At 37.6% G+C, this 26602-nt stretch overlaps 1 protein-coding gene across 2 annotated transcripts in view; it reads left to right on the forward strand.

Moving 5' to 3' along the window:
- The window catches only part of TRIO (trio Rho guanine nucleotide exchange factor), a 237230-nt gene that overhangs the window by 139789 nt on the left and 70839 nt on the right, over positions 1-26602 (forward strand). For both annotated transcript variants that reach the window (XM_034069302.1, XM_034069293.1), the window contains exons 18-31: positions 175-324; positions 1902-2016; positions 6735-6850; positions 10074-10196; positions 12123-12317; positions 12429-12544; positions 13085-13151; positions 13928-14037; positions 14792-14861; positions 15311-15400; positions 17239-17331; positions 19489-19600; positions 21576-21766; positions 24884-24985. In XM_034069302.1, coding sequence (XP_033925193.1) covers positions 175-324; positions 1902-2016; positions 6735-6850; positions 10074-10196; positions 12123-12317; positions 12429-12544; positions 13085-13151; positions 13928-14037; positions 14792-14861; positions 15311-15400; positions 17239-17331; positions 19489-19600; positions 21576-21766; positions 24884-24985 — 1650 coding nt within the window. The remainder of the gene's footprint in view (positions 1-174; positions 325-1901; positions 2017-6734; positions 6851-10073; positions 10197-12122; positions 12318-12428; positions 12545-13084; positions 13152-13927; positions 14038-14791; positions 14862-15310; positions 15401-17238; positions 17332-19488; positions 19601-21575; positions 21767-24883; positions 24986-26602) is intronic.

The raw sequence follows: 26602 nt of genomic DNA on the forward strand, positions 1-26602 counted from the left end.
AATGCTTGCAAACTTATAGGTAGAGTTTGTTGCTTTCTCTTAAATCCCAGTCAAAATATGTCAGAAGCTAAGATACATGTAAGGGGTAGATTTTCCATGGTTTTGGCTTGAATTTTGATTTTTTCATTTTTTTTTCTTACTGAATTATATTCAAGTTGAACTCTTTCCTGGTAGGTGTGCAGCGTGCTAGAAAGCCTGGAGCAAGAATATAAGAGAGAAGAAGACTGGTGTGGGGGAGCAGACAAACTGGGTCCCAACTCTGAAACTGATCATGTTACTCCCATGATAAGCAAACACCTGGAACAGAAGGAGGCATTCCTGAAGGTCAGGTTTGAATTTTTTTTGTGGTTTTCTGTGTTTTGGAAAGCATGCAATCAAATGCTCACTCTTATAGTGCTGAAATGTACGTGGAAAGCAACAGTGTCTGTTCAAAAGCTACAGGTATGTCCCAAATTGCAAAGACGTGGAAGTGCCATATTAACTGCTTCTGACAGTGATTAGGAGGTTACTGCCAAGTGCATAAAATTGGAGCCAGTTTTATAAATATATTTCCTGTTGAACTTCAATAGATGTCAGGTTTCCCACTGTGACTGAAGATGAATTGAGGATTGCTGCTTTGAGAAACTGTCATCTAAAGAATGCTTGAAGGCTGCTGCTTTGGAAGAGAAGCGACAGTCACATAATGCCATTCCTGCCTGTGTATCAGAGCAGCCCTCTGATGTACTTGGACTAAAGTAGAGTACGGAAGGAGGAAATTTCTGGACAAGCATCTCAGAGTAGTTGGATTTGAGTAAAAGTTTGCAGACAAATGAAAGATTTTCATTCCAACTAATGTCTTGGTGAAGAAGTTTATTGATCATACTGAATGAATGTGTAACGGGTGCTTACAAAGCAATGCTACTAACCATGCAACAGAAGGCTTTTTCCAGCATCACCTTGAAAGACTACAAAGAGTATAAAAGTTAATTTTATTAAAAGCCTTTTTGTTCTCAGTGCACAGATAAAACATTAAAAACATTAGCATAGTTCAAAGAACACTATCAAATATATCTTTCTGAAGCTGGCATGTGAGTTACTAATCTTTGTTTTAAAACAGTATGAGAAATGGCTTTGTGTCTTTATTACTGGGTAGACCCATGCTACCTTTATCTAACCTTTTAAAGTAGTATTTAATGCTCTGCTTATTAAAAATAAGGCAGCCAGCCCATATGTGTACATTAAAATGAAGAAGGCAGCTGAACTAAGTGTTGGCAATACAGTGGCAGGGACTGAAAGCTCTCAAGGCCTTGTCTTAATATTTTAAGGGCATGTCTTAATATTTTAGCCCTTTTGGTTTCACTTCAGCAGAGCATTTACTTTTTCTTTGAAGTACTGGTGGATGTTTTGGAATATCCAGGTGAGTACATGAGCATGTGCACTCTGCTTATGGAATAAGTAACTTCAGGTTGTATGAAGCCTTGGGTGATATGGTTTAGTGTGAGGTGTCCCTGCCCATGGCAGGGGGGTTGGAACTAGATGATCTTAAAGTCCTTTCCAACCCTAACTATTCTATGATTCTATGGCATATACACAAAACAAACTTCTCTGTAAGCTCTGAGTCATGTGAAAGCTCAAGAGTAGATAATTGGTTTCCAGAATCTTCAGATAAAGAAGGAATAGCATTTTGTTTGGGTTTGTTAGGTTTTTTTTTTCCCCTGCCATATAAGTAAGGATTAACTGCTGTTTGTTGGGAAAACTGTTTTAATGGTTGGTTTGGCTTACTTGAAGAAGGATTAACAAGGAAAGTTTTCTAAAATTAGCGAGCATCGGAAACGCACAAAAGTGGGTGAGGAAGGTCCTTCATCTGTTTCTGAATGTATATTTGTGCATCTTCAAATAAAGTAATACCACTGACTCTCTAGGCTTGCACATTGGCTCGGAGGAATGCCGATGTCTTCCTGAAATACCTGCACAGGAACAGTGTAAACATGCCAGGGATGGTGACACACATCAAAGCACCTGAACAACAAGTGAAAAGTAAGGGTTTTCTTATTTCTTCTTCTCTTTTTTTTTCCTCCACAGAATGTGATCATCATGTGCTGTGGTGTGTGTGATGATGATGGGGGGTGAAGCCTGTCCAAGTGGAAAGGGTTCTCTCAGACTTAACAGGAAATAATTAAAATTTCTCACACACTTTGAAGGAGATGCCAGATGTAAAATTCTCTTATACCCAAATGAAGTTGCTTTTGAATTTATCTGTCTTCTGCTTACATTTAATCTTCTTTCAATTTGAGTCTCAAATGTGCTGCTTTTGTTGAGACAATGAGATAGTAAATTTCAACATGATAATGTTTGGTCTGAAGCCAAATGGAGCTTAGTCAGTCTGTTAGTGTGGTGCTTTCTGCAAGTTCCTTGGGAGTGTCCCCATGATACAAGATAATCCCTTGAATGATGCCCTTGGGCCCTTCATATAGTTGAATCAGTATTAAGGAACTTCATGAAGTGTCAGATAACCGACATGATGTTTAAAATAAGATATGTAGTAGCTGAGATGAGGCAGGAAAGAACTATTACATGGGGCTTGGCTTTTGCTAGGATTAATTCAATGTAGTGCAGCCTTAACATGTACGGTGAGGAGTGGAGTAGAGAGAGGAATCTGTAGGGCTTTCAAGGGCAAAACCACAGGAACTAGTAAGCTGTACATAACTGATGGGTGAGGTAGGCAAAAGAGAGGTCAGAGAGACTCAGAATATTGCATTTTACTACCCTATTTACCAGTTGTATCCAGCTCAATGCATTTTGATGCTATGACTGAATACTCAGGCCATGCTAGAGACTCAATCCCAGAGATGTGTAATTGTCTAATTAATTGCCGTTTGCAGCTACCCAAAAGGGAATTATGCAGAGTGTGGAACCAGATTCACAGGAACACGGCAATAGGACCGAAGGAAAAAGTTGCAGCAAGGAAAATTCTGAATAGATATAAGAAGAAAGCATAACAGCAGGACTGAGAAAACACTGGGTAGAGCAGATAGTCCAGAGAGGTAGTAGAATCTCTGCCCTTCGGAATTTTTAAAACTCAGTTGGAAAAGCCACTGCAAAACTTCAAAGTTAGTCCTGTTTTTAGGAGGAGATTTGAACGAATGGCCTCCAGAGGTCACTTCCACTCTAAATTTCCTGATGACTCTATTAGAAAAGAACATGGTCGCTGCTTCACTTTACTACAGGGGGAAAAGAGTTTATGTTAAAGTTACCCAACAGTTCTCAAATTTAAAATCTCCCTGTGTTGAATCTTTTGTGTTGGAAAGTTAATAGGATATTTTCCATACTTTTCACTCTAAGGAAATAATTGGATTGTGGTAGTTGAAACTTTGAGCACATAGAGCTGTCAAAGGATTGTTTTTCCTGTCCCCATGGCATCAACTTTTATATAACTGTACAAGACAAAATCTCAGTGCAGGTACTGGCATTATCAGTAACTGAAGAAGGGTTGTTGGCATTTTTCACTTAGCTCTTCTTAGTAGGAGACAAAGAAAACAGAGCAGAAGTAACCAGGAGGTTGTAGCTACTTTCTGAGTACTTACTAAGTTTAAGAAAAAAGTCTTAGGAGTTTGGGGCAAACTTTTCAAAACTTCAGTTTTGAAATCTGTGTAGAAGCAGTCATTCTGAGAAAGGTAAATGTGTTAAGGAAAGAGCAGAAAAATCTCCACTAAAGTCCTTAAGAATAATTATATATCAGAACTGCAGTGTTAAGCATGTTCTGTGTACATTTAAAATCCTAGATGAATGATACATGTTTAAAAAGCAACAAAAATCCCTAGGCAGGCAAAATAAGTAAGTTATGGGCTCTAATCATACTTTTTCTCCGATAAGCCACTTAGTATCTTCTGAGAATTAAACATGAGTCAAGGTAAAACTGGCAAGGAATGCTTGCTTTTAGGTCTCATTGGTATGATAATAGCTGACCAAATGATTTAAAAGTTCACTCTCATTTTCCTGTTCAAATATGCATGTAAGGAAAACCAAATATCTGTTCATCTTCTTTCTAAACTGGTAGAGGAAAAAAATAATAGTGTTTATTTCATTTTGGTGAACTAGAGGTTACGTGTTCTGCTGGACTCATACTCGGGTGTATGCCTGACACAGCACATCAGGCTGTGATCAGTATATAGTATATAAAGGAACACTTTAAAAACCTGAGTAATCCTTGAGTTTCTGCAGAACTGCTGAACATTTTTTCAGAAACCTCATTCTGTAGCATACTTGATCATTATTCACAGCTGCAGATTATGATATTTAGAAAAGCAATGTCTCAATCTAAGCAAAGTTTACCTGAGCACATGCTTCATAGGAAACAGGAATCATAATGGTACTGAAATCTGAGGGGTGTCCTCTCCCTTCATATCAGTGTAAGTAATTTTGTTGACTTGCAGTAAAGAGTATCCAAATACTGTATCAGACACTGTGCCAAAGCTGAATTTTTAGGATTGAGTTGCATCCTGAAACTGTGCTGTGGCAGGTGAATTCAGTTGGTGACAATTGCTGTAAGCTCAGAAAGGGAACATCTTTGCTTCTGCTGCTAATTTTCTGTGCTTCTTTGTTAGCTCTGTCTGAGCTGATGTAAGGGCTGCAACTGAACCTACTGTAAGAACTTGTCTGGTGATGCTTGTATTCTTAGTCTGATAGAGAGTGCAGGATGCATAGAGACAGCTGAAAGCTCTCTGAGCATGGAGAATAAGTGAAAGTTTAGGAAACAATCCTAACAAATGTTGGAATCAAAGAAAGTAACAGGGATTTGTTCAGAAGACTTCAAACAAAGCTTCTTGTGCAAACCTAGTAGTAAATATTATGTTCTGTAGCTTCCTTTAAGTATTTTATAGAATATTTTTCTTTTCCTTGCAAGTCCAAGAAATTAATAACAGTAACAATAATGGTGCCCAGCCAAATGTCTCTTGCAGCCTTGCCATCTGTATCATGTCCTGACAGAATAAGTGCTGTTCCAACAAGCCAAATTCACCTTGTTTGCTCTTTGTCAGAACTACTTCATTTGCGTCACTATCAAGATGTCTCTTTTTACATGGTGTGTCCTGTTGGGTGTATTGCATTGTATAATGATAATTGTACCTACCTGCAAACCATCCTTTGAAATCTGGCATGTATTCTGAATGTTTTGGAGGTGGGTGGCATAAGGCAGAAAGAAAACTGAGAAAACAGATGAGGCTTATAGCAGATCAGCTCATGGTTTGGCTGAGGGACAGGTCAGTTAGGATGTATTTGAGGGTAGTCTGCCCAGCAGAAAGAAAACCTTGGCTGAAGGGGCCAGATTCCAACCAAAAAACAAGTCCTGGGTGATCTCAGTGCTCTGTGGCAAGTGGGAATGCAGTGTTTCCAAGCTGGAGGACATTGGCAGGGATGCAGACAGGTTTCATAATCCTCAGGGAGACTGTGACAAGTGTTTGTAATTGGTCCCAGATCACAAGTAGAAGTAGAGTGTGATGCTTTTCCCTCAGTCTCCGTTTATTTGAGCTTCTCTGTCCAACTGTTTCTTGGAGTTGTTAGCTTTTGGTATGTAAGGCATGGTGGACCCACACAGTGCGGCAGGGGGATGCAGAGGCATTAAGAGGCGTAGCACCTGATAGGCTTCCTTCATAATTACAGAAAATAGCCAGATGTGGGTATAAGTAGAAGAGTAAGTAAAACATCGTTGTGAAAAGCGAGGCCTTTTTGTTTTCCCTTCTGCTTGTAATAGACGTCCACTTGGGTTCTTTGCACCAGAGACACTGGGCATCCCCATTTCTGCACCTTTCAGCTTGCAATCTGGGTTTGCAATAGCTATAAAGTCTGGTAGGGCTGCTGCTCTTAATGAAGCAGTGGGTAAAGTGAACTTCTCAAGAAACTGCTAGGATTTCATCATTTGAAGGAAAAACAACAACAAAGAAGCAGAGTTCAAATAAAAACTTATGCATATTGTAAGAAGCCTTTGCTATCCAAGAAGAATTAAAAAGTCAGACATATGGAATTGCAGATTAACAGAGGAATCTGGATTTGACTTCTCAATGGCAGTTTCTTATACTCAGGAATAGACTAACAAATTGTGCAGCTAATTATTTGATTACCTGGAAATTCTCTCAAGGCTCAGTGAAAACTCGTTTGAACAAGTCAAGTTGATTACACTGCTGCTATTTTTTTATTTTATTTTTTTATTAGGGGAATTACAAACTTAGTGTTTGTGTATTTTTTTATTACTTAGACTTCCCATAAAATAATTATCTGCTTATGTTGAATTTGTTCTTGTAGTGACCTAAGTTTGTATGTTTGCCTACATGTATTAAACTATTAAAATATTTTATAGGAAGCTGGTTTATTCAGCAAAGTTTTGGGTATTTTTTTCATTACGATTAACATGTTGCATTCATTATGTCCTGGCAACTTGTGCATGCTCGTTCTTTCAGAGAAAACATCATAAAGAACCATCTTTATCAGACTGTACTTTCAATTCTGTGCCAGTCCATGTAGGAAAAACGAGAGAAAAAAGGTGTCAGTAGTATGTTTTAATTGCATCTCTAGTTTCTTTCTGTAAAAAATAATGAAAAAGCAACACTGTTTTATGAATATCAGGAAAAAGAGCAAAACTGATAGTAACAGAAAGAGTAAGTGTATTGTAAGTTCTACAATATAAAGTACTTTAATCTGATTATTTGGTATTTCAAAATTGGTTGTTGTAACCTCTTTTGAAACTGTTTTCTTTTCTTCAGATATCTTGAATGAACTCTTCCAGAGGGAGAACCGTGTACTGCATTATTGGACCATGCGTAAAAGACGTCTTGATCAATGCCAGCAGTACGTGGTGTTTGAAAGAAGTGCCAAGCAGGTGAGAGTTCGATATAAAAGAAATCCTCTTCAGTGTTATCAAGGTTTGACATACACTGACTTGTTCCACAATAACAAATTTGCCATTGACTGCAGTATGTCAAATGGCTGAAAGATCAATGATTAAAAAAGAAAGTAACTGAAATAATTTGCTTTTACTTTAATACAGAACAACTAAATCGATTGAGGCAGGGTGTCTTTACTGTTGTAACTTAGTGTTCTGCTTCTGCCAGCTTGGTCTGGTACCTGGGAATCTCGTTTCTGCAAGCTTGTGTTTGATAGGTGTTACACCTGTTAACTTTTACACACACCCCAATTTGACCAGGGAAATAACAGGCAGCAACATTTTGCTCAGAGGTGAGCATGTGTGGGGGAGGAGGAGGGAGAGATCTAATTAACTTGGTTGGCAGTTCTAGAAAACTGACATGTTGGATAACTCATTAAACAATAATAACTGAATGACTTCTGTTTTGCAGTTCTGTGTGTACTCAGTTTTGTCGTTTCTTGCATGATAGATCTATCCTTCTGGATTTTGTTGAATTTCTCAGTCTGGAAAGAGCTGTTAAATAGTTACCACAAACACAAAAACTCCCATGGACTAATCAAAACACAAGCCATAAAAATAATTAGGGGGTACCAAGGCAGAATTAGTGACTGAAATGATCTACAGTGGTTTTTTACTTTTTTTTTTTAAACTGGATATAGGACAAAGAAAGGAAGCTATTTGTTCCTGTTCTGCAGAAAAGGTGAAAACCAACACCCATAGTGTGAAATATAGTTAGATCTACTTTAAAGGACTCAAAACACTATGTTTTTATTTCTGACAGCCAGTGTAGACAGAAGCTTACATACTAGTGGTTTGTTTTGATCTCTTAAAACATTTCTGAAGTCCGTTTTCCATGCTTTTGCGAAGAGAGTAATGCAAAATAAATCTTGAGTGAAGTTAAAGTTTAATACTCCTTTAAAACAACACCATCACCCCTTCCCCACCCCACTTTTGAATAACCTTACCTCCAACCTCTGCCAAGCACATGACCTACTTGCTTTTGTGCAGAGATTACTGACTAACAGTGTAGCCCTGGAGATAAAGACCTGTCAGCATTTTCATTGTAAATCCCATTCTTCATCAGTCACCAGTTCAGTCATCATAAAGTAAAACAAGCCTTATAGGGATTCCAGACTGATTACCCAAAAAATCGAAATGTTTCTGTCTTCATTTAGATTTTTGTTTAGAAGTTGGAAGAACCAGTACTTTCAGAACTCAATGCCCTGCAGTGGGAGCAGATACCATAGTTTGAGAGGACAGTAGTAAACACTCAAATCCTTCCAGAGCTAAGGGCTCTATTGATGTCAAAGCTGATTCTCCAGTTCTTGTACTGTGATATGTCTCCATCGTACAATCATGGTCCTCACATGAAATGAGAGCTGATCTAAACTGTAGGAATTAAGATCAATGAGCTTTCTGTTAAATTATGGCTCTAGAGAGCTTCCAAAAGTTACGAAAGGGTAACATTTTGAGAGGGGAAGGTTTTCTGTTTATCATTCATCATTGTGTAGTAAACCCACTAAAACAAGGTGGAGGTTAAAAAGTTAAAAGTGAGAAGTATAGATGTTGTTTGTAGTATCAGTGATGGCCATGCTGCTTGTCCATATCAGTCTTTACTTGCAAAGATTAGCATTAGAATGACAAAAGGCATCATACAAGTAGTTGGTTGAAATGTCTCTTTTCTTGACAGTAGTCCAAGAGCAGTTGGTTTGTTTCCATGAGTGATGTTTGAAAAATACTGTCCCATCTCATCATGCTTGCATATGCATTAGCATGCTAGGTGAATGGCATCCTAGCTTTCACATTCAGTGTTGAATTTTGGAGGCTTTCACCTTAGTTTTTGTACCAAAAGGCAAAAGCATCCTAAATAGAAGGAAGAAAATCCAAGTTGTTTGATTATCTTTGATCAGGTTGCAGCCTTAATGAGCTTAAATTGTGGTGGAATTATACTACAGATGATGCCTTTTTTGATTCAGGGTAAGGTTATGCTCTTGGCAAATACATATTTACTATCCACCAAGATTAAGCTCCTGTTCTTGCTAACATGGATAGATAACAACATAAATTGAAAGCATGAGAGGTAAAAGGAAGAATGAGGACTCACTAGCAACCTACTAGTTTTTCTCTTGGGATACTGAATTTCTGTGCTGTCTGCATTCACTGAAGACACAGAAGATACACATGCATTTATTAACACATAGTCCCAAGAAAGCTGTCTTAAACTTCTTGAATATCTAATACTGGCTATATAAAGACGAAGAAGTTTCTAAGTTGATGTCTCTCTGCATCCTGCTGTAGTAGCCTGTATTTAGAGCTGCAGAACTTCTTGGTAATGTCAGTGTTCAGTTACATTTTTTTTATTTTTACTATTACATGGCAGTTTGAGAGTACTCTGGTTTCTGGTAGCCAGAGAATAGGATCCCTTGCAACCACCAAGTTATGCTTAAAAGAGCAGAAAATATGAATGTGGATAGAAAATAAATAATAACACGGTTCAGCATGATTCATAATAGTGAGAATGTAAGGTGCCAGGACATGGAAGGGAGGCAATTTTAGTTTGTCATTCTTAGGTCTTGTCTTTTACTACCTATACATACAGTAATTGGTTTAAGTGATACATCTCACCATTCCTTCTCAGCTGCAGGTTTAATTTCTAGGAGTACATTTAACTACAGAACATACTTTTTGAAGCTGGAATGCATCAGCTAAAGAGTGAAATGATAGTTAAATCTTACGTGCTTGGGAAGTTTATCCTACGCATTTGGCAGTATTATGTACCTTTTAACAAGTTGGAGAATGTATATTTCTGGCTAGAACTGTTTTGTGTTGCACTAAAACAGTGATTTCCGCTCAGCTGGGGAGTGTACTAACAAAACTATAGACATAGTTTGAATTTTTCAATAGTGAACTACCGTAGTCTGTAGTATTGAACTTCCCTGAACTATTCGGATTCATGTGTCAGTTTTTTAATTCTTTAAGCATTGCTTCATGGTCTGAGTGAATTATTTCAGTTACAAACTGTTTGGTATTGTAGAGGTATTAAATGACTGCCATGAGTGACAGAGTAAAATTTACCTGTGGCTAATTTGTATTTGTCAAATACTGATTACAGACAGTTTCTGTTAGCCAAAGTATGTTGCCTTCTCTCTTACTTTTCCTTCTTTATTGCTTTTTTTAGGCTCTGGAATGGATTCATGACAATGGAGAATTTTATTTATCCACACATACTTCCACTGGCTCCAGTATCCAGCACACTCAAGAGCTATTAAAAGAACACGAAGAATTTCAGATCACAGCAAAGGTAAAATAAATAAATAAAGTATCTAAGATTTAAAAAACTTAACCCAAATTCTTTCCTGTCCCCCTAAAACAAAAACCAAAACAAGGATGTGTTGATCAAGATTTGCTTACTTGCAGTGGCTTTCTGTCTGTATTTCTGCTAGGAACAGAATAAACCAAAAGATAATCAGAAGATAATCACTGTTATCAGAGCTCCATCAGCCCTATGTGCTGTTGATTTCTCATAACAGAATTGTAGTGAGATAGCTTAAAAATGTTTTTCAGAAACCTATAAACCTTGCATGGCCGTTCACTTCCACTTTTGTATCCTCATGTCTGTGGATTACTGCTAGTTCATTTAGGTTACAAAATACACCAAGGCATGTTATTATTCAGCTGTGATTTAATTAGAAGACAGTAGAAAAACTAAAGCTTTGCTTGTTAAGTTACTCATTTTATTAAAGTAATCTGTGATTCTGCTGTAACTTTAGTGCCATTGCAGCATTATGTTATTCTACATATCTGGAAGCCTGCACAGAGATGCAAATGTCAGTTGTGAGGCTTACCAGTTTTCACATATGAAAGACTGAAAGACAGGCAACCAGTGCATGACTGTAGTACCTGATCTTATGTAGCCTTGTCTGTCTCTGTGCTTTGCTTTGTTTTGTCACCTGTTCAAACTGTCACGTGCTTCCACCTCTTGGCTCTCCAGTCTTCACTGAGAAATAGAAAAGCAATAGAAAGAAAGGAAGTGTTTCTTTGTCTGAAAGACCACCTCAAAAAAGGAGACTTAGAGATGGACTTGGGTATGGTTCATGTGGGAAGGGAGAAAAGAGAATCTGGAAAGAACAGAGATCACTTTTGCTTTTCAAACCTGGATTTCCTTCCTTCTGAGTTTTGCTTCAGCTTTTGTGCTGCTGGATCCCTTCCAACACACAGAGCACCACTGCCCCCCTTGTTTCCTCTGTCAGCAGATGACGTGGGTGCCCCTTTTGAAAGGATGTTGTTAGTGCCACTCCCTTGGCGTTTTGCTACCTGTTGGGAGGATGTATTAGCCATTGCTAACTCCATAGTGAAAAGAAATGCTTGGATGAGGGACCATTAGGAAAGAAAAAGAATTTAAAAAAAAAAAGAGAAGCACTGTTGATTTTCCAGCTGTCATAAAAGAATCAAGTTTTTATCGGCTGTTTTGGTTAACTCCCTGTTACCAAGGGCCTTGACAGTGCACTTTACTCAGACAACACAATTCTGACGTGGTACCAAAAAGAGGTGGAGATATAAGCTCATCCATTGTGGATGATTTATGATTTACATGAAAGAAAGGGCATAGTCTTAGGCAGCTTATTAATTGGGAAAATCACTTAGTTACAGATTAGATGGTGTTTACTTGTTCTCTTAGTTTCAGTGACTGTATCAGAACAAAACATAATACTAAAAAGATTTGAAGAATATAGTCTTAATCTGTTTAAGCTGTTGAATCTGTAAGGCATATGACAAGACTTATTCCCATCTCAGCATTTCAGTGATGACTGAAGGAGATAGATTGTTGAGACTATGGACGAGGTCCAATACCAATGCTTCAGTGGTAATGAGCAAAATATCCTCTTGGGCATCAAAACCCATTTGTATTGATGTAAGGAGAATACCCGTGTGCTGAAAAGCTTGCCTAGCAGAATTTAATCTGAGTTAGCTATAAACGACATTTTTGAAAGAAAAACAACAGACCTGCATCTAGTCATGTAATAATAAAACCCAAGGAAACCTGTATTCATCTTATGATATTTTTATTAAGAAAAAGGTACCTGTTTAAAGGAGTTCTGGGAAGAGAGAGGAGAAAGCTAGCTCCTTTGATGGCTGCTCCAACTGCACTAAGTAGCAGGTTAAGCAAAATGACCCCCTTCATGACAGGTAGAGCTAGTAACTTTTTGATATTTTCCTGTTTTCATAGCAAACCAAAGAGAGGGTGAAGTTGTTGATACAGCTGGCTGATGGCTTTTGTGAAAAAGGGCATGCTCATGCAACAGAGATTAAAAAATGTGTCACAGCAGTGGATAAGAGGTACAGAGACTTTTCCCTGCGCATGGAGAAATACAGGACCTCTTTAGAGAAAGCTCTGGGTATTTCCTCTGATTCCAATAAATCGGTAAGAGATATTTGAGTGTGATGACAAGTAAACAAGCTTTGCTTGCATTTAATTTAGTGATTGTTTTCTCCTGTCTCTTTCCTTAATCGAGTCTTTCTTTCTTTAATAAAGAGCAAAAGCTTGCAGCTGGATATAATCCCAGCCAGTGTCCCAGGGTCAGAGGTGAAACTGCGTGATGCTGCTCATGAGCTTAATGAAGAAAAACGAAAGTCTGCCCGCAGGAAAGAGTAATAAATCTATTTATTTTTTAATCACTGAGAATGCATAAATCAATCCTGATAATGAAACAACTGTGTTGGCTTGTCTGGCATCTTAGAAATTGAATAAGTGGTAAAAAGAGAGTGATATTAGTAGCTCCTATTGTCTTTTATTCACATGCTTGTTCTCGCAGATAATTCTAGCATGTCAGAATCTTAAACTTTCAAAACTGTATCAGACTTCTAACATGCTTTTTTTCTTTTTAGAAATAATGTGAAATAAATGTGTATGGGGAGGAGGGAAGCCACAGTTAAATGACTGTAGCGATTGTAAAGCATTTGAGGAAAAAATCCATCTCCTTCCCCCTTTCTTTTTGTGCTGGTTAGTAATGAAGGGAGGTTACCTGTTATGTCTCCTTCATCTGTTGTCTCCACATTTCAGTTTTCAGATTTTTCTTGCAGCAGTGGAAAAAGCAAAAGCTGATGAGGAGAAAGATGTATTCTGGTTATTATGCATTCATAATGATCTAACAGGCTGAGATTTGACTGTTCTTTCTGTTGTCACCTAAGGTTCATTATGGCTGAGCTAATTCAAACAGAAAAGGCTTACGTAAGAGACCTCCGGGAATGCATGGATGTAAGTTTTCTTTTTTTCTCGCTAATCTTTGAAGACAGGATTCAGTCCGTTGCATTCTGTTTCTTTCTGGTTTTAACAGCTGAGCATGTTTGGTTTGCAGTCATAGGACCAAATTAAGTATCTTCTCTGCTATTAAGAAAAAACTTAGAATTACCTCTGATAACAGCTACTTCAGAATTCATCCTATACATTTTTGCTTTATTTCCATACTAAGTTTAAGCATTTGCTTCTTTCCCAATTCACAAACATATGGGGTTTTTAGTTTGAGGTAGGGGAGGGGAAAAGGAGGGGCTTACTTTATTTGCTTCACTAGCAATAGAGGAGAGCTTGTGTTAATTCTCTTATTATCTGTATCACATGTTCTGCTACTAGCTGACTTTTTGAATAGAAATTCAGAGAGATTCCATGGAAAAGTGCCCATTAATTGTTATGCTGAAGCAAGTAATGTTTGGTGTTAGCTGTTGCACAAAGCATGAACTTCTGGACTGCAGACATGACCTTGATGAGGAATATCCTGAAGCATCATAGGTTGTCAAGAGCACTATGCATTTTAAATGCTGAAGTCTGGATGTTATGTTAAATTGTCAGCTTTATAATGTGGATTTTACTGTCAAAATCACAAGGTATATTTGACACAACAGTCACACTGTCACATTTGGTGATGATGATGCTATGTGATCCTTCTACAGTTTCCAGGAATGCATGCTTACAGATACCTGTGTGCTTCTGTTCAGAGGTTGTCATGACTTTTCATGCATCTTTTTTGTTATGGGCAGACATATCTATGGGAAATGACAAGTGGAGTAGAGGAGATCCCACCTGGTATTGTAAACAAAGAACACATTATCTTTGGAAACATGCAGGAAATCTACGAGTTCCACAATAAGTGAGTGACCTATTTTCCATTTCCATATTACTGCTAAATCCAAATGATGACCTGAGGGATTTCCTAATGAAAATATTGTGCGTATGAATAATGGATGCTTTTCCATTAAAAAAAAATAAATCTAAAGATTTCTTCTTGCATTGCTAAATTGTTTCAGTTGTTGCTTTTTGCAGCCAGGTAGGAGTGCCATTAGAAACTGTCTGTTTCCGTCTTGACCATCTTTTAGCTTCTTAGATATTATTTGGATACACTGAAATTTTGCCGCAGGTTTTCCAGTTGCTCTAGAGAGAGGGAAGCCACTGAACTCAACACAAATACAGCACAAACATCAATTTCAGACTCTGTCATTCATTCAGAACCCTCATTCCTGATTCCCAAGTGCAAATGCTAATGCAAAAGAGTAGGGCTTCCTGCTTTTTCTTGGTTCTTTGAATCTTATGTGGATATGTCCCACCTTTGTAACATTTACTTGAGTACGGAGCTTGAAAGAGGCTTGTGAAATGGTTCCTAGGCAGATCCGTGTTCAGGAAACTTGCTTGGAATCTTCCCTCTTTGTTAATTCATTAGTCTCTGTGTTGGCTTGTGAATCTTCTAAGTAATAAAATACACCTAGCATATTCCAAAACCTGATTCTACAGTCCTTTGTATGCTCTGAGTCCTTTGAGCATCCAAAAGCAAGTCACCTTCTTGTTCTCTTGAGATGAAAGCTAAACTTCTTTTTAAACTGTGCTGTCCATTTCTTTTCTACCCATAGTATATTCCTCAAGGAGCTGGAAAAATACGAACAGTTACCAGAAGATGTTGGCCACTGCTTTGTTACTTGGGTAATGAAGTCAGACTTATGTTTGGAAGTAATAAGGGAGATAATGAAGGGATAGATTCTGACTCCTGGGTCCCTTTTTAATTTGTAAAATTTGTAAAAGTGCTGTTTCCTTCAAGTTTGAGTAAAAGTATGTTTATCTCTAACTGGCTGAAGGGGGAAATAAAGACACTGCTATCAGATGTCAATGCTTAGATGCTCTTCAGATTTATGCAAGTTGCCTAATCCTGCATTCATGTTTGCTTTAGTATCTTTGTCTTAGTTATGAATAATCTACTTTGGCACACATTACTATTGTTTTCAGTTTAACTTGCCTGATGCTGCCAGCTTGAATGGGAGAATAGTTTTGTGTAGTTCAGTTTCTGGAGAGAAAAGATAAGCTCTCTGATAACTATGTAAAACCAGAAATGATGCTCTCTGATAACCTGTGTAAATTTGCATTTTTTTTTACAGGCAGATAAATTCCAAATGTACGTTACTTACTGTAAAAATAAACCAGATTCTACCCAGCTGATATTAGAACATGCAGGAGCATACTTTGATGTAAGTATGTTGTGCCCATCTTAAAAGTGTGCCTTGGCAACTTGAATAATGTACTTGCAATTGTGCTGAGTGCCCAATTTCTGAAAAAAATAACAGTTTCCTGGTACTAATGCTGCAATTTAGTGCCAGCTTAAGAAAATCAATCTTATATCTCACATGGTTAACTGATACTGCTCAGTTGGTCTCATAAAGCTGTCAAATCAAATGTGAAAAGCTGCTATCACGTATCAGAGCAGTTCAGAACAGGGAACGGTTTCTGGCAGCATCAACTGAGACATGAATCCTGAGCTCTTACAAGCACTTTCTGCAAATCTTAGCACTTTGATGTGCTTAGTTTGCATTGTGTGTAATAAGGATTGAAATCTTTGTTAAATTCTTGGAGCACCTCTAAATTGTAATTGTATATAGTGGTAATTCAGTTGACTGCCATTGTTCAGAGCTGCTAAACCACCCACCTTTGCTTATTCAGTCCCAAGGTTACTTGATCTACGTGTAATACTCCGCTTAGAGATGGGACCAAATTTTAGCAGCTGTTAGAGGTTTTAGGGAGGAATTTGGGCCACACTGAATAAGTTTTGGTGGCATGTTTATTTACAGATTATTCAGAGTGCTCAATTTTTTTTTCTTCTCCACTGTGCTGAGCCACTAGCTGTGTAGTGACACCACAAATTTTGTTTAGAATTATTTGGAGGAGTAGAGGGAAGGACATAATAAAAAACAATAAAAAAAATCCCTGAAGTTCTTGGGATTCATTTCAAAGGTCTGTCACTGAGGAGATGGGGATTCTAAACCTTCCTTGTAAAGTAAACCCTTTTTGCGACACCTCCATTAAACTTTCAGTCTTTAAAGAAGTTACAGGAAATCAGGCAGATATGGCAAAAAAAATAATTCACAAAGGGCTCTGATAAAACTGCATTAGAAATAAGTTCTTGTGACCATCTCCAAAGGGGCATCCTTTGATCCCTCTCTTTTCCAGTGTATCCAGAGCTCTCCATCCCCTAATCCACCTAAAGTGGATTAGAAGTGTGAAGACCTAATTCTGTACCCAAGTAACTTCAAGAGCTTCCATCAATACCACCACTGGGCCATGTGAAAATGACATGTATATCCCATCTTGGGAATTTCTGATACTGTAATCATGGTTTGGGAAGCACATAGTGGTGCCCAACTTGCTGTTTGAAATTGTGTGGTTAAAATATATGAGATACTGTGGTAAGCAGCAAACACTGAAGTTGTGAACTTCAGATCTATAATTATACTATCTAACTATCATCTAATTCTATTTTCCTCCTTTAGCTTTGTGGAGGTGATTCTTTTTTTATTTGTAAGTGGCTGTTTCCTTTTAAGTGTTTGGTAACCTCTTTCCTTTAGTTAGAAAATGTTTCTTCGTGCTCCCTCTTGTGGGGGAAAATGTTTTCTGTGACAACACTTAGACTAGTAGGTGATGCTAATAAACCTCCACTGCAGCCTTTCTGTGATAGTCCTGGCTGTTCCCCAGAACACTGAAATTTGTTTTCTTTTCTCTCTTGGTAGTGACAAAAGAAACAGAGATTTTAGTTTAAAAATTAAAAAGTCATTGCTGCATGTATTTACCTGTGAAGCATTTTAATAAACCTACCCTTGGAGGTAATAATCTTTTGTTTGTACAAAGTGAGCAGGCAGATGCACAACACAACTATTTGCTGTGGCTGGAATATCTTGTCATCCTGTCCTTTTTTTGTCTCCTTGCTAAAATAGAATTTGTAGTTCATGTATCTTACTGCATTATACCCCTCAGAGCAGTCTGTATTTGAGTGTTGGTGCTCACAGTTGTCAAATGTTTGCTTTTTTTCGTGTAGGAGATACAACAAAGACATGGACTGGCCAACTCTATCTCCTCTTACCTTATCAAACCTGTCCAGAGGATAACAAAATACCAGCTCCTTTTAAAGGTCAGTATTATTTCAGAGTTCTTCATCTGATTTTGCTGCTCTTAAGAAGGGGAGGCTCTCGCTGAAACCAGGAGAGTTGTTTTGCTCTGCTATGTGAGACTCCAGTGTGCTGAGCAGCCTCAAATATTGCTGCAATGCTTTTTAGGAGACAGAAAATGAAAGAAGGCATAAATAAACAACTTCTTGTCCCGATTCCTGTAAATCAAAAAGATACTTCTCTAGTAATGTGTACTTAGAAAACATAATTTGCATTTCCAGAGAAAAAAGTAATTCATGGCCATATAGACAGGCGCATTTTTGTAATGGTTTCTGCAACAGATTCTGGCAAGCCATGAGCTATGTTTATGGTATTAAGTAATGTAAAACACAGAATTTATTTATACATAAAGCTGTATACCATAAAATACCTATAAAATGTATGTATGTGTGTGTATGTATATACACGGAGACCTGTAGAGCTGTTGCACAAACAGTTGTTACTTGTAACATTGCTGGGAAATACCAGTACTAGCTTTTAAATAAACAAAACCTGTAGTTAGAGGTTTCACTCAATGGACAAATGCCTTGTTGACTTGAGCATCAGTGTTCTTGAACTGTGCTGGCTCTCTGGGAAGGTAACATTGCTTGTTTTGTAATAGCTTCCCAAAAAATCTCTGTAACTGATCTGTCTCTCTCAGTTTTACGTAAGAACTGCCCTGGATGATTGTTTTTAAAAATTCTGGAAAACACTGTAGCTATTTCAGGTAGTGTTGGACGGAGAGAAGTCTGTTGTTTTCAGCTGAAACACATTGTCTGTCCTCCCGCTGCAGAAAGGTGCAACTGGATTCAGTTATAGCTTCCAGAAGTACTCTAGGCTGTGCTGTGCTGTTCCAGAAATTTTTAAGTATTGATTCTAACAGTTATGTTTTTAAAACTAAATACGCCTTAGCCACTACATCATTGAAGTAATGGGTAGGTTGGTTTTACCAGTGTTTGTGGAGCCAGGTGGCTTTGCTGCATAGTAAAATGGATTTATGTGGTGGTGGTTGGTTTTTCTTTTTCCCTTTTTTTTTTTTCTTCCAATAAGAGGACATGTAAAACATAGAAGATGGATGGAGAGTCCCAAACTTGAATGATAACTGAAAAATTTTACAGTTCTGAAAGTTCTCCTTATTTTTCCAAATGGCATTGAAGTTGCTCGCCTTCTGTGCCTCCTGGGGATACTTAATTGCACTCATTTTTCTGCAGAGTTCACATGCAAGATTTAGGTGTGATGATATAGTGTTTTGCTGTGATGGCAGTATTGGCAGTCAAATAAAAATAGTGTAATGATGGTAATAGTAGGAATCACACGGCTTTCTCTTTAAAAAGGAAAAAGGAATTTAACCTGAGGGAATGAATTAAGTGGGCCTTTTGAATAATAGAAGGAACATAATATGGCATTCTGGTTATGTAAGTTACATTTTATATTGCTACTGTTCAAATGCTCAAAGGATGTGAGGAAATTTGAATATCAGCTCAGGTGCTGTTATGTTAATACCTGTGGGATGTTAAACGGACAGGGAACTGCATCAACCTAAATTCCACTGCAATAATTCAGCGTACTCCATTCTTTTAACTTCTGTCCATTAGTTAATACTTCTTTGTATTCAAAAGTTTTGTCTGTAGGATGCTTTTAATGGTGTGAACACAGAATAGCATAATTCATGGAATACGTGAAACAGTGTAAATCCTCTTAGCAGCAGCAGTATAGAACACATCTTTGGCGCAGTGGAGCAAACTGACATGGGAGGCAGGGGTCCTTTTGGGCTGTCCTGCTTTCCACCATCTTTACAACTTGGCAGCTGCATTGTTCTGGACCTCCATGTAGTACTGCATGTGGTATCTGTGTCTGCTTATCAGGAAAAATGTTGTTTTTAAAGCAACTTTTAAAGATTTCTTATAAAGCAAATAATCTTACTTGAGTTAGAGGTGGTTAGTTGAAAGCTTGGGCTGCTCCTTGAAGGGGCAGATCATGATAAATACTAAGTATGCTGACATGTCACTGGTAGAGTAAGAAGTTCAAAAAGATTGTACATGCCAAAACTGATTCTTTGCTTATTAGTACTATTTGGTTGACTATTATATTAATGTAGAAGTGCATGATAATGAGTACTTACATCTGCTTATCTTTTTCAGGAGCTGCTCACATGCTGTGAAGAAGGTAAAGGTGAGATTAAGGATGGCCTGGAGGTGATGCTTAGTGTGCCAAAACGAGCCAATGATGCCATGCACCTCAGCATGCTGGAAGGTAGGATTCAAACTGGCTTTCCAATTAAGTTGTGTGCTGTAGATTAACCTTGTTTTATAACTTTCTATTTCACTGTATGTTAAAGATCTCAAGAATGTGAACATTTTCTTAGCTGTGGGGTTTATATTTTGTATACATTTTATTTGCAGGTATGTAAAATGCAAACTTATTTAGGAAAATTAATTGTGACAGACAACTGTTACTTTTAAAAATGCTCTTTTATCCTGGTCTATATCTTTGTGACTGCAGATTTCAAAACTATATAGGCTAACAAAGTTTTCCACTACAAGGATAAACACTACTACATAGTGAGTGTCCTTGGCTTCCTTATGTGAGGCGCGTAAGTGTATTAGAGGAGAATTTGCTGATTTATGTATCAAATAATTGTCTCCAAGAAGTTTGTCGTTTTCACATCTGTTCACTGCCTATTCCATAACAGACTTCTGGTTGAAATGAAATGTATCTTCTGGCAGTAAAATGTCAGCATAAGCCAATTTAGCCTGAACCTTAGCCAGAACAGCATAATCATGCTCATGGCAGACAGTGAAGGTTGGATGTAATTGCTTCTTTGTGCTTGGAACAACTTTCTGCCAAAATCTGTTTTGTAATTGGCAATAATCATGTATGATGGTGCCATCATACATTTAGTAATAAAAATGTTTTTCTTTGACATTTAAGTTTTTTTGATAAAAACAGATCTGCCTTACCTTGCAGTTGCTGAATAAAGACTTACAGGTGCTTTTAGTCAATATTTCTTTTTTCTTCTCTGCCTTCTAGTAGTAAAATGAAGCTTGTAATGGAATTCTCAGTATTATGAAAGTTACTTGTCCCGGTTTGACATGTAATAGGTGATCATGTGAATGCTCAAAATAACCTCTCTTCCCTGATTTGAAGAACTGTTGGTCAGTTTGTCGGATCAGTTCCAAATGCTTTGTCTAGGAGATGGTATTAGTATACATGCTGACCAGATTTGGTAATAAATTCTTTACACTGGGAATGCAACTGGATAATATCTCAATCTTTTACACGAGATGGTTTTCTAACAAATCATGAGTGTATTTTTTAGTTGTCCTATGTTAGACAAATATAGTGAGTGAGCACATTTCCTCTTTATGTCTCTGGAGGATTTTGAATGAACATCCTGAGGCAACTTTCCTCTGCTGCTGTCCATACTGTTGCCCTGTTTAGAACAGTGAGAACTGCTATTTTCTCAAGAAGGATGGTGCTCTTCTGTTCAGAGCATATTGGCATGCAGTATCTATTTAAAAAACAGCTTAATGCCACTCAGAATCTGAGTATGGTAGACTGATTTTTATTGTCCTGTGTCTCTAAAGCTGTGTATTACACTGGGAGACCACTATACCAATACAAGTAAAGTGAAAATGTTGATTTTCTTAATCTTCATTTTTACATTGTGTCTCAAGGTAAGCAATCCAGCTGCTGTTTCTTCATTGTGGCTCAGTGCTGGAGTGCTGATCACATGGCAACAGCTCCAAGGTGCCATTTTTTTAATCCCCTGTTGGAATGTGTTTGTGTGCCTGTTGCATACATGATAGGGAAGGTGTACCACCAGCAAAGGTGGCATCTGGGAGCTTGCAGAGCAACCTGATGTACTCTCCATGTCCTTGCAAACTGCTCACTCTCTACAGTGACAGAAAGCTTAAATCATTTTCATCATGGAAGAGGTTACCAGAAGCTGACATAGATCTGTCATTTGTTGGTGAAATACTGCCAGAAGAGTTGATAAACTTCTTAACAGTTGGATCTCTAAATTTAGACCTAGACTTGAGCTACATTGCATTTAGTATATTGCAATGTTGAAATCAAGTCTTGTTTTTAGTATTGCTTCCGTAGAATCCCATCTTTTGCAAACTGTATTTGGGGAAAGTCACATTATGTAGTAGAAGATGTGCTTTTTAATGTCCTCATATTAACAACCTTTTATGGGGAAACTTTCCTCTCTCTGGCTTTTTAGGTTTTGATGAAAATATAGAATCTCAGGGAGAGCTCATCCTTCAAGAATCCTTCCAAGTGTGGGACCCAAAAACACTGATTCGAAAGGGACGAGAGAGGCACCTTTTCCTTTTTGAGATGTCCTTGGTTTTCAGTAAAGAAGTAAAGGACTCCAGTGGAAGGAGCAAGTACATCTACAAGAGTAAATTGTTTGTAAGTATGGGGGAACAAATAATCATATTTATGAAACCATCTAGATTATATTGTGGCTAAACTCAGATGATAAATGTACATGCAAACCTTGAACAACTCTTGTAGAGCACTGAAAGAACAGCCTTGGAATGTGTAGACGGAATATTATATTTGTTGCTTTGTCATGCTCTTGAGGAGAAAGAATAGGCCAAAAGCAGTTCTTGAAGTCTACACATCAATGTGTGTTAGGTCAAAGGAAAATCAAGATTGGGCTAGACTGATTTTGTCTTAATCATGTGTGTGATTGCTAGTTCTTTAAAGCTTATTTGTATAAAGCAGAAGAATGGAGAGACTTGACATGCTGCCTTTGCCTTGCTTGTTTACTACTGCTGTTGTAGTAATATTCATGTTAAGGATCTGTTTTGGTGGATGTCCTACACATACTGATCTGGAAATGCAAGAACCCCTTATTAGGGAAAAGTTCGTTCCAGAATGTTTACTGAGACTAGCAGTCTTATGATAATGTTTTGTAAATAAAATGATAACTCTTGTGGCTTACTTGAAAGGATGTAAAGGTAGAAATCAGCGTTTTTTTTCCATTAAAAAAAAAAAATGAAAACTTTGCTCTTGCTTTCCTCATCTGTAGCACCTATGCTTTAAAAATATGACTGGAATTCATAGCTGTACTTTCCTGTCTTATTGGATGATTTGAGTGAGAGCAGTATTCACACTCCATAAATTTAGGTAGCCAAGTGAGAAGACAGGCTCCCATGGCTTGGTCTGCATCCCTTAGAGGCAAGATCAGCTTTTCTGCCAGACAGCTTGGAAGTACTTGAAATTACTTTACTTCTCAGTATCATGGTCTAAAAGAATAATGCTTCTGTTGATCCTATTGGGATATATAACTAAGTCTAGGTAGTATAAATACTGAGACTTTTCTCCCTGCTTCAGCTCCTTTTCCTTTGTTCTTTTCCCCTTCCCACGTCTGTGTCCAAACTGGTAAAGCAGGTTAGTTCAAACAGGCTCTTTTTTCCATATCTTACTTTGCACGTTCTGTCGCTTCATTTCCAACACTCGCTCTTCTTCCTGATGTAAGGTAGCTAGAGGTAACACAACTGCAGCTGATTTGTTGATCACACCTTTCTTTGGTGCTCTCAAGAACTTGAAATACGAAAAAACTTATGGTGTACTGGAGGGTAATATCAGCTGCTAAGGCATTATGTGGGAGGAGAGACAGAGCTGAAAAATCAGTCCTGTAAGCTTGTCATGACAGTTCCTCTGGCAGAAATGTAGTAATAGCTTCAGGTCCTAGAGAAGCTGCTGAAAATCTTGATGACTCTCATTGTGCTTTGTTTTTAAAGTACAAACATTCATTTTGCCTTCACATCCTCTTTGGCAAAATATCCTATAGTGCAGCTTACTCCCATAACAATTCTTACAGCTTGCTCTTTAGAAAATGCTTTCATTGGGGTGTTGAAAGCATGTGTGTTGATTTGAGCCAAGGATCTTTTTGCACGTTACCCTGTCTCCTACCTCTGGAAGGTGGTTTTACAAAAGAGTGGTCCTTCTCTTTGCTTTGAGTATGGTGACCGTCATGATTTCCACAGCACAGGATACTCAGTGGCATGGCTTGCATTAGAAGAACATGTTAATGAACACCTTTCACAAGAGAGAAAGTGTCCCAAAGCAAATGCCTAAGGAGGGCTATGGAAACAAAGCAAGTAGGCAAGCAGGTTTTACTTTGCCAAAATATTTTCCCAGTCACCTGTAACTGTCAGTTGAGGGGCTTCCTCACCTGAGTGTGATTTCTGTGTATTCAGTAACTTGTAATGGATTTATTCCTTGTAAAATTAATAATATTCACAAGTGTATCAGGGCTTCTGAATTTACTAGGCTTTAAAAAATGAACTGTGTTAAAAATCGTGCTGTCTTGCCCATTCAGGCTTCATATTGGAAAGTGCAATAGGGCATATTTTATTTGAATTACATAATGTAACGTCGATTTGTTTTACAAGCTTTTTAACATACACAGGAGTTGTTGGTGAGTCAGGTTTAAAATGTATCACAGGCTTTTAAGTATTTCAATGAAGAAGAGTCTATTTTAGTGAAAAGGGATGACAAAGCTGAAATGTGTTGGGTTGGGGATTTTTTTAGGGAAGGCAAAAAAATCAGCAATTCAAGTTGGCAGACAACTGAGAAAAGAAAGACATTACTTTTACTTGGGTATTGTGTATCCAACATCTCTGATAATAAACTGTATATGTGCTAGTGATGAATGTATATAAGGGGAAAAAGTACAGCTTCCAGTAATGTAAGAATGCTTAGCAGCTGTCTTCTGGAGTTGAGGGTTCTTGTAGTTTGAGCTGTATTTCTTAGTTTGTAATTTTTTTGGAGCTGAGTGTATATGAATTGTTAAACTGGAAGCCAATTGACATGATTGAGATGTTATTTCAGTTGGAAAGTCAAAACATTTTGGATTAAAATTAGCTATTAAGGCCTGACATTAGAACATTCCTAAAGACTGATTGTTAATGTAGTTGTCCCACAAAATTCTCAAGGGAAACTACATTTCTGAATTATTTCATCTGTTTCAGAGGAAAGGAAACACATTAGGAAAGGATCCTTTGGCAGAAAAGAGATCAGAGTTTTAGGAGATACCAAGAGAATTCTTAAGCCTATCTTATCTGAGAGAAAACATAAAAATCAATGTCTTGAGTGTTCCCTGGCAGTCAACAAGAAGAGAAGCCAACACTTACTTTTTATCAAGCACCTCTTTTTAGAGTTACAGAGCTTTTATTTGTGAAGTCAAAAAAAAAAAGTAATTTGGTATTGACATTATAAATGCTATTGTTTATCATTGCTTTACAGGAAAAATTGTTTAGCTTTCTGTTTTTCCTTTTTTGAAGAAACCCCACCACTGCCCCCAAAATAAAGTATCCTCTTGAGCATGAGTTAGCCTTGAGCCTTTAAAAATCTCTTCAAACAACAATGCTGTTTATTTTAGAATAAAATATTTTAGAGCTGTATTTATTTAGAATATTAGCATCCCTTTGCTAATCCTTTTTTGCTGAGAAAAATCCCTTTTTGCTGAGAAAAAAAAAATGCCACGTTATCCTAACAAACTTTTCCTAATTCCAGACTTCTGAACTGGGTGTCACAGAACATGTAGAAGGAGATCCCTGCAAGTTTGCTCTATGGGTTGGAAGGACACCAACTTCAGACAACAAAATTGTTCTCAAGGTAATTTTAGCAAATGTGCTTGCACAGTGTATACGAACTCTTGTCGTGGTTGTTCATACTTGTTGGGAAGGCAAGAAGTGATGACTTACCCTGCTTTGAGAGGGACAGCTGCTGACAGATAATTTTTTCTTTGTGTGTAAAGGATGTAGTATATATCTAACTCGTGGCTTGACAACACAGGGGAATCTGCGTGATCTACTGAAGGATTAAACAAACTTACTTTCAAAAATAAGAGTTGGGAGAGTTTTGATTCCGTAGACTTTCTATAGCTTGAAGACTGCAACCACTATCTGACAGAGCAACTGATAGGCCACAGACAAACCATGACATCAGTGTTACATGTCAAACTCAAGTCATTGCTGCTTGTTGGTGATGCTGTTTTTCATAGTCCATATTTTATTGCAGAAATTGAAACACTTCAAAAGATGTTCTTTCTCTGGGCTGCAAGTATTTTTGAAGATACTTGCCTTTGGATGAGTGTGTATATAATGCCTGTAAATTATGTAGCTGAGAAAGGTACAGGTTCAGTAGTGTTCCTTGCCTAGCTAGGAGAGTAGCTAAATCCATTTTTCCTGTGACTCTAGTATGGAATCTGGGACTTATGGTTTCAATTGGAGAACTTTCTTGGCATTCCATAAGCAGCTAACAGGTAATTTCACAGACAGGCTGAGAAAGTTGGGGGCTGTTCAGCCTGGAGAAGGCTGCATGGAGATCTCATAGCAGCATTCCAGTATCTGAAGTTCATCTTCCCATTTCACAGAATCGTTAGGGTTGGAAGGGACCTTTGGAGATCATTTAGTCCACCCCCTCTTCCAAGGCAGGGCCACCTAGAGCAGGTTACACAGGTTAATACATCTACTATTAAAAAACTTATATTTCACATATACTTTGCCACTATAGTGCCATATAATGATGACACTTAAAAACGGACACTCAAATTTGCATGCTGACACTTAAATTTATGTTTTCCTAGTGAATTACAGGCTAAGAAGAGCTCACATTAGTTTTCTGACAGCAGTCAATGAGTGCAAAGAAATTAAATGTACCATCACTGAATAATGTAATTTGTTCAGTCCTGGTACTCCCATGATTTCACAGACAGAGCTTTGCTGCCTGAAATGATCCTCTCAGGGGAGAGTAGTATAAGGGATTTTATTTAACAGCTCTCTACGTAAGATCACTTTAAGGTGTTCCTGTTCTCTTTGCTTAGAGCATAGCATATTTAGATAACTTGTATGGTATATGAAGCTTTTCAACAATTTTGTTATATTTTTTATTTTTTTTGGTTTTGAAAGTTGGAAACTAGCACTTCCTTAGCTTCTTAGTTGCATAAGTAAATTCCACCAAAATCTAAATAAAAGATGTAACAAATCTTTTGTGTTGGCTTCTTTCCTAAATGTTTTTCTTTGTAAAAGAAAACAAAGATCTTTTTCCGAGCTGTTCATCTGTTCCTGCAACTTTCTCCATCCCTTTGGAATCCCTGCTTATTACATATTTATAGGCTATTAAATATTTATAATATATTAAGCCGATGACTTCAGGAGACAGCTGTTAAGAGAAGTAGGAAGTTATAATTTATTTGTTTTCTGGATCTGCAACAATGTTTATATTTAATAG

This window comes from Melopsittacus undulatus, chromosome 1, assembly GCF_012275295.1.
Source record: "Melopsittacus undulatus isolate bMelUnd1 chromosome 1, bMelUnd1.mat.Z, whole genome shotgun sequence".
NCBI lineage: Eukaryota > Metazoa > Chordata > Aves > Psittaciformes > Psittaculidae > Melopsittacus > Melopsittacus undulatus.